A 15145-nucleotide genomic window follows, 5' to 3' on the forward strand; every position below is an offset into this window, starting at 1 on the left:
CGGGCAACCCAGCGATTCTCTTGGCATGCGCGCTTGACACCGCCTCGGCTATCGCGCTCTTGCGGAGGTGGTGGCGCCCTCTCTTGCGCGGCGCCGAGTCTCAGCCAGATGTCTCAGAAGAGTTTTTCGGGATTCAAGGTAAATTATTGCGGTTAATTCTTTGTTATTTCTGTAGCAGAGAATATCTCAGGCTTTGATTACTAACAAAGTAAACTAGTTTATTTTGCAGTGGTTCTGAGCATTGTTAGCCTTGCTTTAGGCCTGTGTTGGCCACAGCGTGACCATGCGACAGTAGACGGTGGATGAACGACAAGCCGGGCCCCTAAAGTGTCACGCAATGAAAAATTCCCGAGCTATTCTACTATGTGAAGGTGGATCTCCAGCGGCAGCTGTATAGCACACGACACAGAGGTCACACGTACTGAACTTTGATGACAGGTGCAGAAAGGCTCAGAATTTTCATGAACGGTAAAAAAACGTGCAGAAACTCCTTTTTGAACTTAGCGTACGATAATTTAAGGTTTCCCATTTCAGCGGCGCGCATTTTTTCTACCTCGACAGTGCGTCGTCTTGTGTGGCTTGCCGCATATGTCTCGTGCAGGATACTGAGGAGCCATTTAAACAGCATGCCTCCTTTTGTTGCGTTCTCCGTTTGAGGACACTTTAGTGGAGCAGTGATGAGTAGGGAAGTTTGCCCCAATTCCGGTGGTGCAGACGTTTTCGCCCTCGGACACAAGATTGCCAGGTCGAGACGCCAAAGAAATAGCCAAGAAATGGGAAAAACTAGCCAAAAGGTAGACGACTTGAGCCAAGGGCAGTAAAAGTAACCAAAAGTAGTCGTGCGCGTGTGAAACAACTGCGACGTTGTTCTTCAAATGACTGAACTGAACAGCCTTTGGTGTAAATTTAAGTAAGTAAAGCAAAAACTCTTCAAAATCATAATTTCTGAGATTAAAGCACAAATTGTTGACTTTGGCAATCATTTCGTGCAGGACGAGGTTTCTTCGTCATCCTGCACTGATAAGATATTGCTAATTTGGTTCAAATCGAGGCAACAAGAAACTAGCGAAAAAGTAGTCACGTAGCCAAGACATTTTTTTCCTGCCGCCACCGGCCTAAAAAAGGTAGCCAAATTGGCGCTATGTAGCCGAACCTGGCAGCCCTGCTCGGAGAACTACTTCATTTTCACTCGATCAATGACGGGTAGTGGGACTTGTCCAATTTCTGTGGCACATGTGTGTGCTAGGTGTTTCTGTGCACGGACGGATGTTTCGCCCAAGCACATAAAGTCTCGCTGTAAAATACTGATTTATGCAAGCTATATCAGTACTATAAAGAGGTCCAGGGGAAGTTGGAGGATTGAAAAGATGAAAAATTCTGGAACACGGATTCTGAAACACGGAGCCGACGTTTCAAGAAGTGATCTTGTCTTCAAGACAGCAACCTTGAAGAAGACAAGACCAACTTGTCGAAGCCTTGGCGCGAGCGACATCCCGCGTTCAAGGACTTTTTAATGCTCAGTTCCCAGTTGCAGTTCCAAGACCAGTTCTTTAACATTTGTTCGGCATACAGTTGTCCCACACGTTATTCCGCCATTGCGAGATTGTCACGTGACACTCATATCGCTTTGGATGTGCCACACTGCAATTCGCCAGTACAGCGTTAGTGACTGTTTAGAGAAAATTGCCTCTGTAGGTCTGGTAACCGATTCTCTGACTCAAGCACTGCGCACGAAACAGGCTTGCCAGAAGTGTATGCTGAACTGCGTAACGAGTTCTTAAAGCGAGATCATTAAAAAGCCCATGCCGCAGACATTCCGGGGTCGGTGGAGCTGGTTGAGAACGAAAAATCTCGATGGATGCAAAGAATAAAAAGATTAGCGAAGCTTGCACCAAGTCGTCCAAGACTGGGTCACAGCAGCGCTGGAGGGCACCTAACTGGTCTTGTCTTGGCTAGGGTTTTACCCTCTCACCTCTCTCTTTCCCACCCCTAGCTATACTTTCTGTCTCCTTCTTTCCTTTGTTTATATTTCTATATTTCTCACTTTCTCTTTCTTTACACCTCCTTCTCTCTCTTTCTTTGATTCTCTTTCTTTCTCTCTTTTTCTTTCTTGCATCCTTCGGAAATGATCAACTTTCGATTTTCTGAATTTTCCCGGTGTTTTTACAAGGTTGATTTATTGACTTGATTTCACTGAAATTGTAAGGCTCATAAGCTTTGCAAATCTTAAAATTTTCAATTTTTGAAATTTTCCTGCATTTTTACGAGATTGATTTATTCAGTTTATTTCCTAGAAACTGTAAGGCGTTTGCAAACCTTAAACTTTTAGATCTTTTGAGGTTTCGTCGCATTTTAACAAAATTGATTTCTTCACTTTTTCTCACCGAAATTGTAAGACTATGGTAAGGCGAAATGGTAAAGCCTTTGGAAAGCTTCTATTTTTCAATATTTTGAAGATTAAACGAATTTCGATGAAGTAGATTTTGCGGTAATTTCCAACCAGAAAGGTAAGACATTTGTAAATCTTCACTTTTTCGAGTTCTTGAAAATGACAACCTATAGCCATAACCTGTGATAAAAAAATGGGGCAGTTACGCACTATCGGTGCGAACACTGAGGAAACAGTGGATCTGATTTCGCCTCCTCCTTTCCCTCCTCCTTACCCTCACATCTTTCCGCCTCCCCCTCACTACTCTTTCCCCCACCTTGCTATAATATACTGCACAAATCTATGCTATGTCCTGCTAGCGTGCTTGGATAGCCGAGTGGCCACGACACTCTCCTTCGAATCGTGGGTACGCGGGTTGAAATACAGCCTCGACCAGAATTTTTTTCTTCTCCTTTCTTTCTCTCTCTCTCTGTACTCCTTCTCTCGCCCATCTGAGTTATTGCATCTCACCCCGGACAAATCGGCGCACGTATTCTGGGAACGAAGCAGAAGAGGACGAAGAGAGTGCGTGCCGGCTCATAATGATGACAACTTTCTACCTACGACACACGTCAAGCCTCAAGCTCTGCTGTAAATAATTATTAAATAAATAATTACAGGTCCGCTGTAAATAATCTGCAGGTCACTTGAGCTTCGCCTTCCAGAGCAGGACGCAATAGCGTTATCGGGTCTCGCCTCAATTGTTTGCCAGGCTTCGCCTCTTGGTGTACACATCAACCGTACCGCAAGGAAAGAAATGTCTGTGCGCGTAATATTCGCAGCTTTAAACTATCCTAGAGTGCCTACTGAAAACATTTGCGAAATGCCCACAACGCTATAATTCATCATTTAGCGAAGTGGTGATGTACCCACTGCCCGTCCGTAAGGCAATACGCGACACCTATACGTATAGCTGTGTATTTTTTAATGCTGTTTCTGATGATGATGATGAATTATTGCTGAGCCGTTTGTAAAGGGTGAGCTGCTTGCAATCACTCATTCGGTCATCGTGGAATGCAGATGGTGTGACACCCGGTGCGATGCTACGCTTGTGCGACGCTATATTACATATATTAACGCTACTCCGCGCACTACATCACGCCTGTATAGAGTCTTTTACGAAGTACATCAAGCACTGGCGTGGCTCTGTGATAGTACGCTCGATTGTCTCGTATAATGCGTGGTTTTCATTCCGGCTCGAACTCTGATTTTTATTTTTTACATCCATTGGGATTTTGCGCTTGCGCGCAACGAGAAAGGGGTACACGTACATGACCGTTACAATTACAAACAATTTTTTATTTGAAAAGCGACCTTAGATAAGTTTGTTTTTCCTCATAAAAGCCAGTCATGAATGTAGCGACCGCATGTGTGTACCCCTTTTTAATAATAATTGTTGGAATTTAACGACCCAAAACCACTATAGGATTATGAGAGACGCCGTGGTGGAGGGCTCCGGAAATTTTGACCACCTGGGGGTCTTTAACGTGCACCTAAATCTAAGTACGCAGGCCTTCGGCAATTTCGCCTCCATCGAAAATGCGGCCGCCGCGGCAGGGATTCGATCCCGTGACCTGCGGGTCAGCAGTCCAGCACCTTAACCACTGGACCACCGTGGCGGGTGTGTGTGTACCCCTTTTTCTTGAGGTGGCTTAGTGCACTAGAGTTTAACATGAGTAATTACGACTCGCTCAATTTGAAACTTGCTCAATTATACTCATTGATGTAAATATGCAAATGCGGGCAGAATTTCCATCTTCTTCAGTCGATTGCACGTGCTTAGATTGAATCTGCCGACTTTCAAGCCAGAAGTTCAGCTGCTGTGAGTCACGCAAGATACTTTGTCATGCCTGAGCTTACCATCAACTACGTTAAGGAGATTAGCGCCAGCTGCTTTTAAGGTCGAAAGCACTTAACACGACAGGGCAATGCACGACAAAGAAGTGCAATGCTTCGTGTTATACAGAATCTATACGCACCTGCTTCTTATCGGCTGTTCTCTTTGTTGTCAAGTCGCGTTAGAGTCTTTTAGCAAGTTACGGAAATACGGTACGCAAATACGGTAAGGCAGTACGGTAGCGCTCCTCCATTCCTGGTCGTTGTGCGGCTTAAACACAACGAGCGGGAAAGGAGGAACGCTACCGTACTGCAATAACGCAAATCGCTTTTTAGCGTGACAAGTGCAATCCGAGCGGAAGACACCAAGAAGGCAATGCGTAGAATGGTGTTACTCACGTCAACCCACGAGAACTTCGGCACTTATCTCGAAGAAAGCAGAGATGAATCGAGTTTTTCAACACTACGGCTAGGCTAGTCCGACGAGCACTGAAACTGCAGTTCCGCTTGGCAGAAACTGTTCGCGAACTGCGTCGCCACCTTCCTGTGACAATGGAGCGTTTCTGGCGTAAGTGGCGCGCTCGTTGGAGTCAGCTGGGCTCGTAATGCACAATAATCATGGGCTTCTACGCACCGAAACCCACAATACTGCCAGCGACAATACTATGCTCGCGGACAACTTTTCTTTGTAATGAAGCGAAGGCTAACAGGGCCAAATCACGCGTATCCTACCGCCAATGAATGTAGTTCCACAATTGAGCCCATATTTTCTGCGTGAGATGCGAAAACTACTACTTTCATTTTCTTCGTGCATAGCTGTTTGAGACAGGACGCAGCACACACTAGTGCCGTATTTGTATTTGTATCACTTAGACCATGCTTAGACGTTGTAATTCTGAGCTTCTGCACGCGCGAGAAAGTCCCGCCTTTTATGTGTACCACAAACGCTAAACGGCGTCTGCGTCCGTAAGCAATGATGCTTTCTCGCAGCCATCACGTTACAGAGCTCTACGAGGCGCGCGCGCCAAACCATACTAATTTGTGTAAGAGAACATGTGCAGAAGCTCCGCCCCCGTAGCTTTCTCTTCGTTGCTAAGAAAAGTTGTCCGCGGGTATAGCTAATCTTGTGCTGGCGACGATATGATTATGATGCAAGCCGTAGTGAAAGACTCTGGATGATTGACGTCCTGGCGTTCTTTGAGGCGCACCTTAATCTAAGTACACCCCTTACGGTAATTTAGTAACGTACTCGTTACCATTTCGCAACTGTAACAGGTAACGCAGTTACGCTAACATTTTTCGGTAACGTGAGGTGTCACGTTACTCGTTGCTATCTATTCCAATTATCCCGGGAGGCTTACACAGAACTCCTTCGTCTCGTAGGCGCCACATTCCCAGAGCTGTGCTTTTGTCGCAGCGACGGACCGCTATCGGCCTGCCGGGCGTTGACAATAGGAGTATCGTGTAATGCATCCGTCGACCGCCCATTCATTTACCGCAGGTGCGGAAACATTCACTAAGAAGCGAGGCAAGCTGTCCGACAGCAGCATTGAAGTAGAACTGTTGTTTAAATTCTTCAACTTGTAATTGTCAGCAATTTGTCCTTGCAATACAATAGCGCTGTTTATTCGTTCTGTTTTCAAAATAAAATTTACTTCTATCTGCTCCTAACCGCGGGTATACGTTTCTGGCTGTCGAATTCCTGAGCGAGCGAGGCTGATCTTGAACGCCTTCGCCTAAACACTCGCAGTTTTCGCGGCAGTTATACAGGTTAAAGCGGCAATAATGATCTATGGGTGCAAATATTTCTTTCCTAGACTATGCAATTTCCGGATTTTTTTATTCCTGCAATATGTGCGCATATGTTTTGTTAGTAGAAGCACGCCGTCAGAATTACTGTAAAGGTATCGAGAGATCACTGATAATTTCTTTGCGCAGAGCGTTTATGATAAAATCTGATTTTCTGTTTACTGTCACTTTAAGAAATGGCATTACCATGTGCCACAATGTTATAAGCCGTCGCATGCGACTCTATAATACCGGTGTCACACGGGCAACTTTGCTCGCGATTACGGTTAATCCGGATTAAGCTCGATCCGGATCAGGTGCTGCTACACGACTACATTTAATCGCGATTAGGCGCGAGCGGAATCAAGACAATAGTGATCGGAGCATTGCGATCGGGCCCCATGATCGCGATTTGGCTGACGTCTGCGCCAAGCTCGATTCAGACTCGGCTGTACCGTGTAGCACTTGTTATATCAATGAAGACGTCCGATCCGGATCAGCCCTGATCGCAATCAAAAGTGCCCGTGTGACAGCGGTATGAGTAAACATTAGGCCCCTGTAATATTGATAAAGTCCGGCACTTGCGCAAAGTGTTCTAGTTATATCAGTAATTCAGATAAAAGTGTTGTTTTGATTAGGTGTTTCATGTGAAATTAGAATGAGGTTTACTAAACCGTTATTCTGGTTCCTGCAGCGAGAGCGCATGGATTAAAATTTCTGGCCGTGCAGTAACGACATAAGTGACGTGTCTTACTTTTTTTCGGTAACGGTAATGTCTTACCTTTTTTGTAGGTGACCTAGGGTGGTAACGCGTTCCTTTTTTGTTAGCGTAACGAGTATAACGTGTTCAATTAGTTTTTTTTAGTAACGCATACAACACTGATATTGCGTCAACAAGCTACTGTAGTGATTTGTTGAATTATTTCAGGGACGTTTCTGTTGGGGCAATTCGGTGCCTGTTGTGACAACACATTTTTCTGCATTACTACAAGCATTTGTTGTACTACTTCAGCTCTCTATTATAACAAGACAGACGCGATAGAATTTACTTCTTTTTTAACGACAGAGAATGTCCGTTGAACATGAAGAATTCGTGGTAACTACAGAGAAATCTGTTGTAGCAAGAGCGATTTCTGTCGCTGTCACGACCAGTTCTGTTGTCATTTTCAGCTGGGGCGTGCACATCTAGTGACGTACGTGTGCGCAGCTTTTAGGTAATAACGTACTCCCGAAAGACAATTCGTTGCAGGTAAACAGCTCAATGCACAAGAAGAACACGTTCAAAGCTTCACTCACGGCCTTCAGGAGACAACTCTGGGACACCACAACGTCGATCCCACGAAGCGCTCTCTCATGCAGCGTACCTTCATCTGGTATGCCAGATTGTGCCGCCTCTTCGGATGCCTGTACATCAGCAATATAAACGACAAGACCCTGAAGACGTGCAAGGCGTCGTGGAAGAGCATTTACACACTCTACGCCTTGGCCTGTCTGGCGATGCTGGTGATTTTCGAAGGATACAGCATCTTGAACAAGATAGGTTGCAACGTCGGATGGAACTGCGGCTTCGGCAAGTTCCTCGGTACCATCAGTCACAGCGTCTGCGCCTTTGAAGTTTTCTGGAGCATCGTCTGTCTGGCCCATGGATCAACGAGAATTCTAAAGTTCTTACGGGGCGCTGCTGACTTCGAAGTATCTAGCGGCTTCATGGGTCCCAGGAGGTCTGTTTTGATTGACAGCCCTTTCAAAGTGATGACAAGGATCGCCTTGGTCTCCAGCTTGGTAGTAACGACATCGCTTATCATTTATGCCCATTACGAAAGCTTCTTTTCGATTCGCCTATACTGGCACCCAATATTAAAATTTCTGACCATCTGGAGCACCGTGACTCTGCTATTCTATGAGTCTCTGACGTACGTGTCCTCGACATGCTTCTGCGAAGTCTTGTTGCGGTACTTGAAGGCTCAGGTCACGGCTCTCGACAAACTGCTGCCGGCTATTACGTCCCGAGTTGAGCTTCGAGATGCGGCAGCAAGAATCGAAACGATACGAGTCAACGTATGTACGATAAATGAGCTCAAGAATATCGTCAATGAAATCTGGTGTCCGGCTCTCGTGGCTTCCTCGGGAAGCCTGGTAGTCCTGACTTGCGTGGCCATGTACAGATCCTTCACGGAGCTACATCCGGAGGCCATGGTGGCCAACAGTTATGCCGCGTTTTGCCTCCTCTGCTTCGTTGACATGGTGCTCCTCAGCGACGATCTGGGAGGAGAGGTGAGACATATGGAAGCCCTTTAAAAAGGGTACGGGTATGCGACAAAATGCGCTGACACAAAAAAATCACAGTTTCGCCGCAAGGGCAAAACTGTGAATGCAGTAGCAACAAATTGGAAAGGTATACGAAGTAAGGCTAGTAGGTAAATCTTTTCGCAGGTTTAAGAGAATACGGCTCATCCAGGCAGCGAAGTGATTTTCGTGCTGTTTGCCGTCGTGATGCGATTTAAGCAGTCAGAGCGCAGCTCATACAATGGTATACGAGCCATCTAACAACAACTTAACGGTAACAAATACCAGTAGAATTACAAATTAAATGAGGACATGAGTGCAACAAATGTTAACGTATGAGAAAACGCGCAGGGATAGAACAAGAAAACTAATTTACACAATGATTGAAGACCACCGAACCGCATAGTTTAGGCATTTTTGAAGTGTACTGGCGTTTGAGGCCTCCGTATCGCTAATATTTTACCAACGGTGCCATTTACAGGTGCACAAATTGAAGCGCACTTTGAAATCAGTGCGTATGACTGAAGTGACAGACGCATGTGGCCGTCAGGTGAGTGAACAATAAGGCTACTTGTGCAAGTGCTGCTGCTGATACTATGGCTGTCTCATGGATCTGGAGAACAAATATAACGACATTGTTTTTGCCTCTGTGCAGATCAGATACCTGCACGATGCAGTAGATCCCGACGACATGTGCCTCACGGCCGGCCGTTTCTTTCGCCTCGACAGGCCACTTCTGGTCGCGGTGCGTCGGCGACTACGTTCAACGACATTGAGGAAATACGGGGCAGAAAATATGGCTGGTTTGAGCCATTCTTTGTTAAGCCCACATGGTTGCGTTGCATAAGTAGTGGACCTATACTAAAATAAATAATTGTTGGGCTAGCTGGTCGTGCATAACTAGTGAAGATGTATATGTCTCAGCCAGTCGTGGAAGTACACTTCGTTTTAATGAACATCATCTAAAAAAAATTGCAACCCTTATATCCAATAGTAGAATATGAATATCTCGGCATCTCGTACACTGGTGAGTGATCTCGTGCAAAAAAAAGCCGCGTTCATTTATATTAAGGATATGGGTTTTTATATATGTATATTAAGGATATGGGCAACATATGGGTTTTTGTACATTTGTGCGTAATGTTTCTTTCCTTGTAAAAAAAATGTTGATTTCTTTGTTCTTTTAGATGGCCGGTTCCGTCATCACTTTCACCGTAATCCTGGTGCAAACAAGCGGTGACCTCAAGCACACGATGGAAACAAAGGCCTAAAATTATGACATGATCAGCACACCTTGTGCTAATAAACCGGCATTTATCTTCCCGTCTGCAACATTACTGAATGAACTCTTGAAAACTTTCTGCAGTGCTACTAAAAGCAATAAAAAAACTTCAACATTATAAGTGTTCGTTTCTGGAGTGACATGTATGAGCTGACAATGACCGCATCTGTGAGGAAGAGGTGAAAAGAAAAAAAAAGCGATAACTGAACAGCTTTTACTCTTTGCCAATATTCCGAGACGATGATGTTTGGAACTTTGATGCTGTGTTGCGGCTCTTCACTCCCACAATTTTTGCGAACAATAGCGCTCTGAAGTCGTGAGCAAAAACAGTTTCATCTAATTAAAAGCTGAGTGAGTGTTAACTGGAAATAGGCTGAAGATTGGTGCTAAAATAAAGTAAAGACGCTTTGCTCACACAGGAAGGTTATCGGTGTCAACTCCATAGAAGTATTAGAATAACGAATAGCTGAGATAGTTGGCACGTATTTATGCTAAAAGAATGGGCGTGAAAACACGGACACAAGAGAGAGGTCAAGACAGCACAAAGACAGGGTTGTTGGTTGGCGTTTTTCGTGTCTTCACTCCTATCTTGTGTCCATGTTTGCAGTCCCCGTTTTTTAGCATGAATCCGCAGAAGTATAAGTTACTGACCACTTAATAAAAGACTCAAGCTCATTTAATTATCCTGCAGTGATCGCTGATGACCACTTACAATAACTTGACCAAATCATTGATGCCTGCTCTAAAACATCTGCTAGGTGCTATGTAATTTTAAAAGTACGCAAAATTTGAGATGTCACTGCGCTACGCATCTTATACTTCGATTTTATCCACTCTCATTTAACCATGCTGCATCAAGTAATGAGGCCGAAGCTGGGAGAGCTTTTTAGACGCAATTTTTAGACGCTTTTTAGAGGTTCCAAGAACAAGAAAACCCGAACCAACGGGTGTCATGCGAGCTTTGTATCCTCGAAAGAATAGTGTTACGCGTGCTTGCCACGTCACCGGCGTAAGAGCACTGTTGGGGGTCCTGGTTAAAACAGCATCGTTAAAACTAAAATTCAGGTTGACCTGCGATGCCCATATAAGCGCTTACGTTTGTCAAGAACGCACGAAGATCCTGGCTTGTATGTACATTGGGTGATGATCTCGAGAATGAAGAGATTTGCTCTGGAATTCCTCCTCTGCAACGCACTAATACGTAAGTTCTATTATTTAGTCCTTAACAACATAGCACAGGCTTGACGCTGGGGTGCTTGGTGACGCCAGTAGGCACAAAACTAGTGTTCCACTCTCGCTGTCATGGCTACTAGCGGCGCTGACTAACACTGCTATATATATATATATATATATATATATATATATATATGTCCCATAAAGTGGACTGCAGGATGACCGGCGCCGTAGCTCAGTGCAGTGGTAGAGCATCAGACGCGTTAAGGCCGAGAACGACGGCACGATTTTCCATACGATGCGACGTGCGGTGTCCGATTGTCCGGCATGCGGCGCACGACGATTCAGCTCACATGGAGCGAACGAGCAGTCAGCCGTAGGCTCCACCCACATACGGCGCCTCGGCATGCACACTCGGAAGACTTCGTATCCTCGTAATGAAGCACAAAACAAACAACCTTGCACAGCCACGCTTCGTTCTATGAGAAAATAATCAACAAAACTACGTCTTCGCGAACGACGAGCACATCGCAACAGCCCGCCGTCACTCACGACTCCGATGGTAGGCCTAGCATGGCGGACGCCGGCCGTCGCCTACGCCGTTCGCGATCACACGCGAGCTCGTCGCGCGTTCACACTGAGACATTCGGCGGCGAGAGCGCGCGGAATCCGCTTCGGCGGCAGCGAGATCCTCCGGAAAAACCCTTTCCGCGTCGATCGGTCATGGACCGATTTTTGCGGCAGCTGCCGCCGGATTCCCTCACCGCGAACCAATCGGAACGCGAGTAGAACATTTGAAAAATGGCGGCGTGCTTGTGATATTGCAGTCGTCGAAGCCCGCAGCAACAGCGAAGTCTTTCGTAATCATCCTGTAGCTCTCGACAAGTGCCAAGTGTTGTCGCGATTATCATCTTTGCAATACACCATCGCGATCTCGCAAAACGGGTAGCATTACCTCGGCTCGACCAAGCTTCTCGCGTCTTGCAAATAAGGGCGAACCAACCACGATTGCTTGCGTCGTTTCTTGTTCGGCGAACGCACGTTTCTCCTCGTCAGACATCACCAGAAAGTTTCTTTCCAGCAGGCCCAGCAGTTGCACGACCCTGCTCCTGTTTATGCGCTTCGCCATAACGAAACGCGTACACAACGCAGAGCGCGTCGATGCCAGCGTTCCTTCGCGCGAAGGGACGATGACAGCTAGGCGCCCTAGTTTCGGCGGTGCGGTTGCTAAGTGGTGTGAACAATGTGGAATTTCGGCGGCGCGTGAATTCCGGTCGCTGTGGCCGGCGGATTCCCCAGTGTGAATGAGCCCATAGAGCGCTCGTTTCTACCAACACGATTAAGCTTTGTACTCGCACCCAATGGCCTAGCATACGCTATACTCGCGGACAACTTTTCTTGGCAATGAAGGGAAAGCTACGGGGGTGGAGCGTCTGCACATGTACTGCTACGCGAAGTAGTCCGGTTTGGCGCGCGTCTCGTAACGCCGTGGAAAGTGATGGCTAGCGTTGCATTTAGACGCAAACGCTGCTCAGCGTCTAAGGTACGGATAAAAGGCGCGACTTTTTCACGCACGCAAAAACGCAAAGTGACAACGTATAAAGTAAAAGAAGTACAAATATCTCGCTTGTGTGCGCTGCGTTCCGTCTCAAAAAGCTACATGTAGTAAATGACGGAATATTTTATATATCTCATGCAGAAAATAAGGACGCAATTGTAGGACTACATTCATCAGCGGTAGGATACGTGCATTGTGGCTCTGTAGCCTTCGCTTCATTGCCAAGAAAAGTTGTCCGCGAGTATAATAACTTTTTCGACGTCATCGATGGGAAGAGCAAAGGTGAAAGCGAAGCGAGCTGGCTCGCCGAGACGCCGTTGTCGCTGCGTTTACCTGCGAAATGGTCTTGCATCGCTGCTCGCGATCTCGCTAGTGGTTTGGAAACGGGCGCTGTCTTGCAGAAATGGCACACTTCAAACATCACTTTATTCAATCAGGAATTGTTCCACGTCACACACAAAATGTACTGAATGTTTATCACGCCGCCACGAGTGGCGATATCGGCAAATGCTCCAAGGCTCGACTTCACCGACTCGCCTTGGGCACGGTGACCGAAGCGACGACTGGGAGAGGGCGCCGAGGCGCCACCAGTGGCGTGACGACACACGTCTTCCGAGCTGTCATTGGCTGCGGCATTCCGACGTTCCGATGCGGCGACTAAAATACCTGCCCGGTTTGATGCACGCCGGGCATGCAATGAGGCGGTCCGATGCCATGAAACGTCACCACTCCGGCTGGCGCACCGCCGCGTCGGACGTCGCATCGCCTGAAAAATCGTACCGTCTGTCCCGGCTTTTATTCGCAGGTTCGGTCCCTGCCGGGACCGAACTCTCTTCACATTTACATCATAATTACCACAAACAACATCCCTTATACTTTCCTTGGGTTTCTTGCCAGTTGGTTCTAATTAATGTTGTGCTATAGCGAAAAGAGAAAACGAGCCCTTAAAATTTCTCTTCTTTGGTTCATTTGCTTACTATTTGTTGTTTATTACTCCATTTTGAAAATTTTTGTAAAATTATGACTCGCGCTAAATGAACACCTCCCTACAGTGACTCGCTACAATTTATTTTGACTCTCAAGTGCAATAAACAGCAGTGAAGCCAGTGCGGCGGCTCCATCACAAACGGATGTCTGCAATTAACATTGCGCTGTTGAATAGTACCCGAAACAATGATTCGTATTGAAGAAGAGTGACCTGTGTCTCAGCAGCGTCACCACCGGCGCGAGCTACTGACACCTTCCCCCGAAATTGTTCAATTTTGTATGTGTATGTGTACGCACACACATACAAGCAGATGCACGAATATACATAAAGGTAAGTTGAACCCTCCCCCTTTCCCATCGAAAAAGTATGTCTGGCGTCGGGCATGATGGGTGGTAGCTTGCGCCTCCGAAGTATCAGGGCGGACGAAAGCCAGCAGCCGCCATCACTTGCTAAGAGGTTTTTAACGCGACAGTGTTAAAGAGCTCGTTTCGCAGAAATTTCGATGTCGGTGTCATCGACGGGGCCTTTGGTTGTGAGCGGAACATCAGCGTTCTCCGTGAGCCAGAATTCGAGGTAGATGCGAATAAAGAAATAAAAAAAAATATTCGGCTTGAGTGGGACCGGGGATTCAAAATTGCGACCCCTCACTCCGCGGCGCGATGCATTCAGCCGCTCGGCCACCTCGCATACATCCTCTAGCATACTAACGGCAAGCTATTTATATACACCACTCACCGATGGTGGTGCGTACTTCTCGGAGGTGCTGCAGCGTGGCAGAGGCTTGATGATCGACCGCGAGATGGCGCAAGTGACCCACGGGCGCGCCTTAAACGGCACTGCCCCACCGTGTTTCGTCGCGCCGCATGAACGGATGTAGGAGCCGGAGGGCGTCCGCACTTTGGCTTTCCTTGCGGCACGGTTTAGGTGTCGACCCAGAAGCGAAGCTAGGCTAGGAAAGCGATACGAACACGACCCGGTTACACTATCGCATTCTACTCTTGAAAGCGAAGCTCAAGCGTCGTCCAAGTTTTTCAGCACGGCACACGGGGCGAAGGTGAAACGGTCGGCGGCGTTCGGCCAAGCATATCAACCGCTAATTCATGCTGGTGGCGATGACGCTAAAGCACAGACCTTTCTTCTTCACGACACCTTAACTATAACAGTCATCGTTTTAGCACGATAGCGTTAAAAGAGATTGTTTCGCAGTAATTCCAGTGTCGGTGTCGGCGTCTTTGGTTGTGAGCACAAAACCAGCGTTGTCCGTGACCGAAAAATCGCGAAAGATGCAAATAAAAAATAATAAAAACCTTCAGCTCGAGAGAGAATCGAACCCAGACCTTCTGCGTGACAAGCAGGTGTTCTACCACAGAGCCACGCCATTTTTTTATTGCAATGTTAATACGTTATATACATATACACATGTGCCACACATCACCCACCAGCATGAGTAAGGCTGGCTGGATCTACTTATGCACTTTTAACTGTTTCAGTGTATCTAATATACAAATCATTTCATCACTTGCCCCTCGGTGCTCCAGCACTTCTCTGAGCTTCGTGATCTGTTCAAGAAAATAAGCGTTAACCGATCGCGCTTGTGGTTTTCCCAAGCAGTCTCAAACAATGGCGTGGCTCTGTATGGATATACGAAACACAGAGCCACGCCATTGCTTGAAACTGCTTGGGAAAAAAACACTGCATGAACGTCATGTAGTGGGAGGAGTCTCCTTAACGCACATAATATTGCGTGGCAGAAGCATAGAGTCGCAACAGTCGTCAAAACATGCAAATTGCGCAACAACCGGGTGT

The 15145-nt window shown here is 46.7% G+C and overlaps 1 protein-coding gene across 3 annotated transcripts in view; it reads right to left on the bottom strand.

Moving 5' to 3' along the window:
- Positions 1–7385: 7385 nt before the first annotated feature.
- Positions 7386–15145, bottom strand: part of LOC119401507 (venom metalloproteinase antarease-like TpachMP_B) — a 33320-nt gene continuing 25560 nt past the window's right edge. For 2 of the 3 annotated variants that reach the window (XM_037668375.2, XM_037668373.2), the window contains one exon: positions 7386–8314. In XM_037668375.2, coding sequence (XP_037524303.1) covers positions 8231–8314 — 84 coding nt within the window. In that variant the 3' untranslated portion in view covers positions 7386–8230. The remainder of the gene's footprint in view (positions 8315–15145) is intronic. The other variant, XM_037668377.2, reaches the window with a different exon arrangement.

Source organism: Rhipicephalus sanguineus, chromosome 8 (assembly GCF_013339695.2).
Source record: "Rhipicephalus sanguineus isolate Rsan-2018 chromosome 8, BIME_Rsan_1.4, whole genome shotgun sequence".
Classification (NCBI taxonomy): domain Eukaryota; kingdom Metazoa; phylum Arthropoda; class Arachnida; order Ixodida; family Ixodidae; genus Rhipicephalus; species Rhipicephalus sanguineus.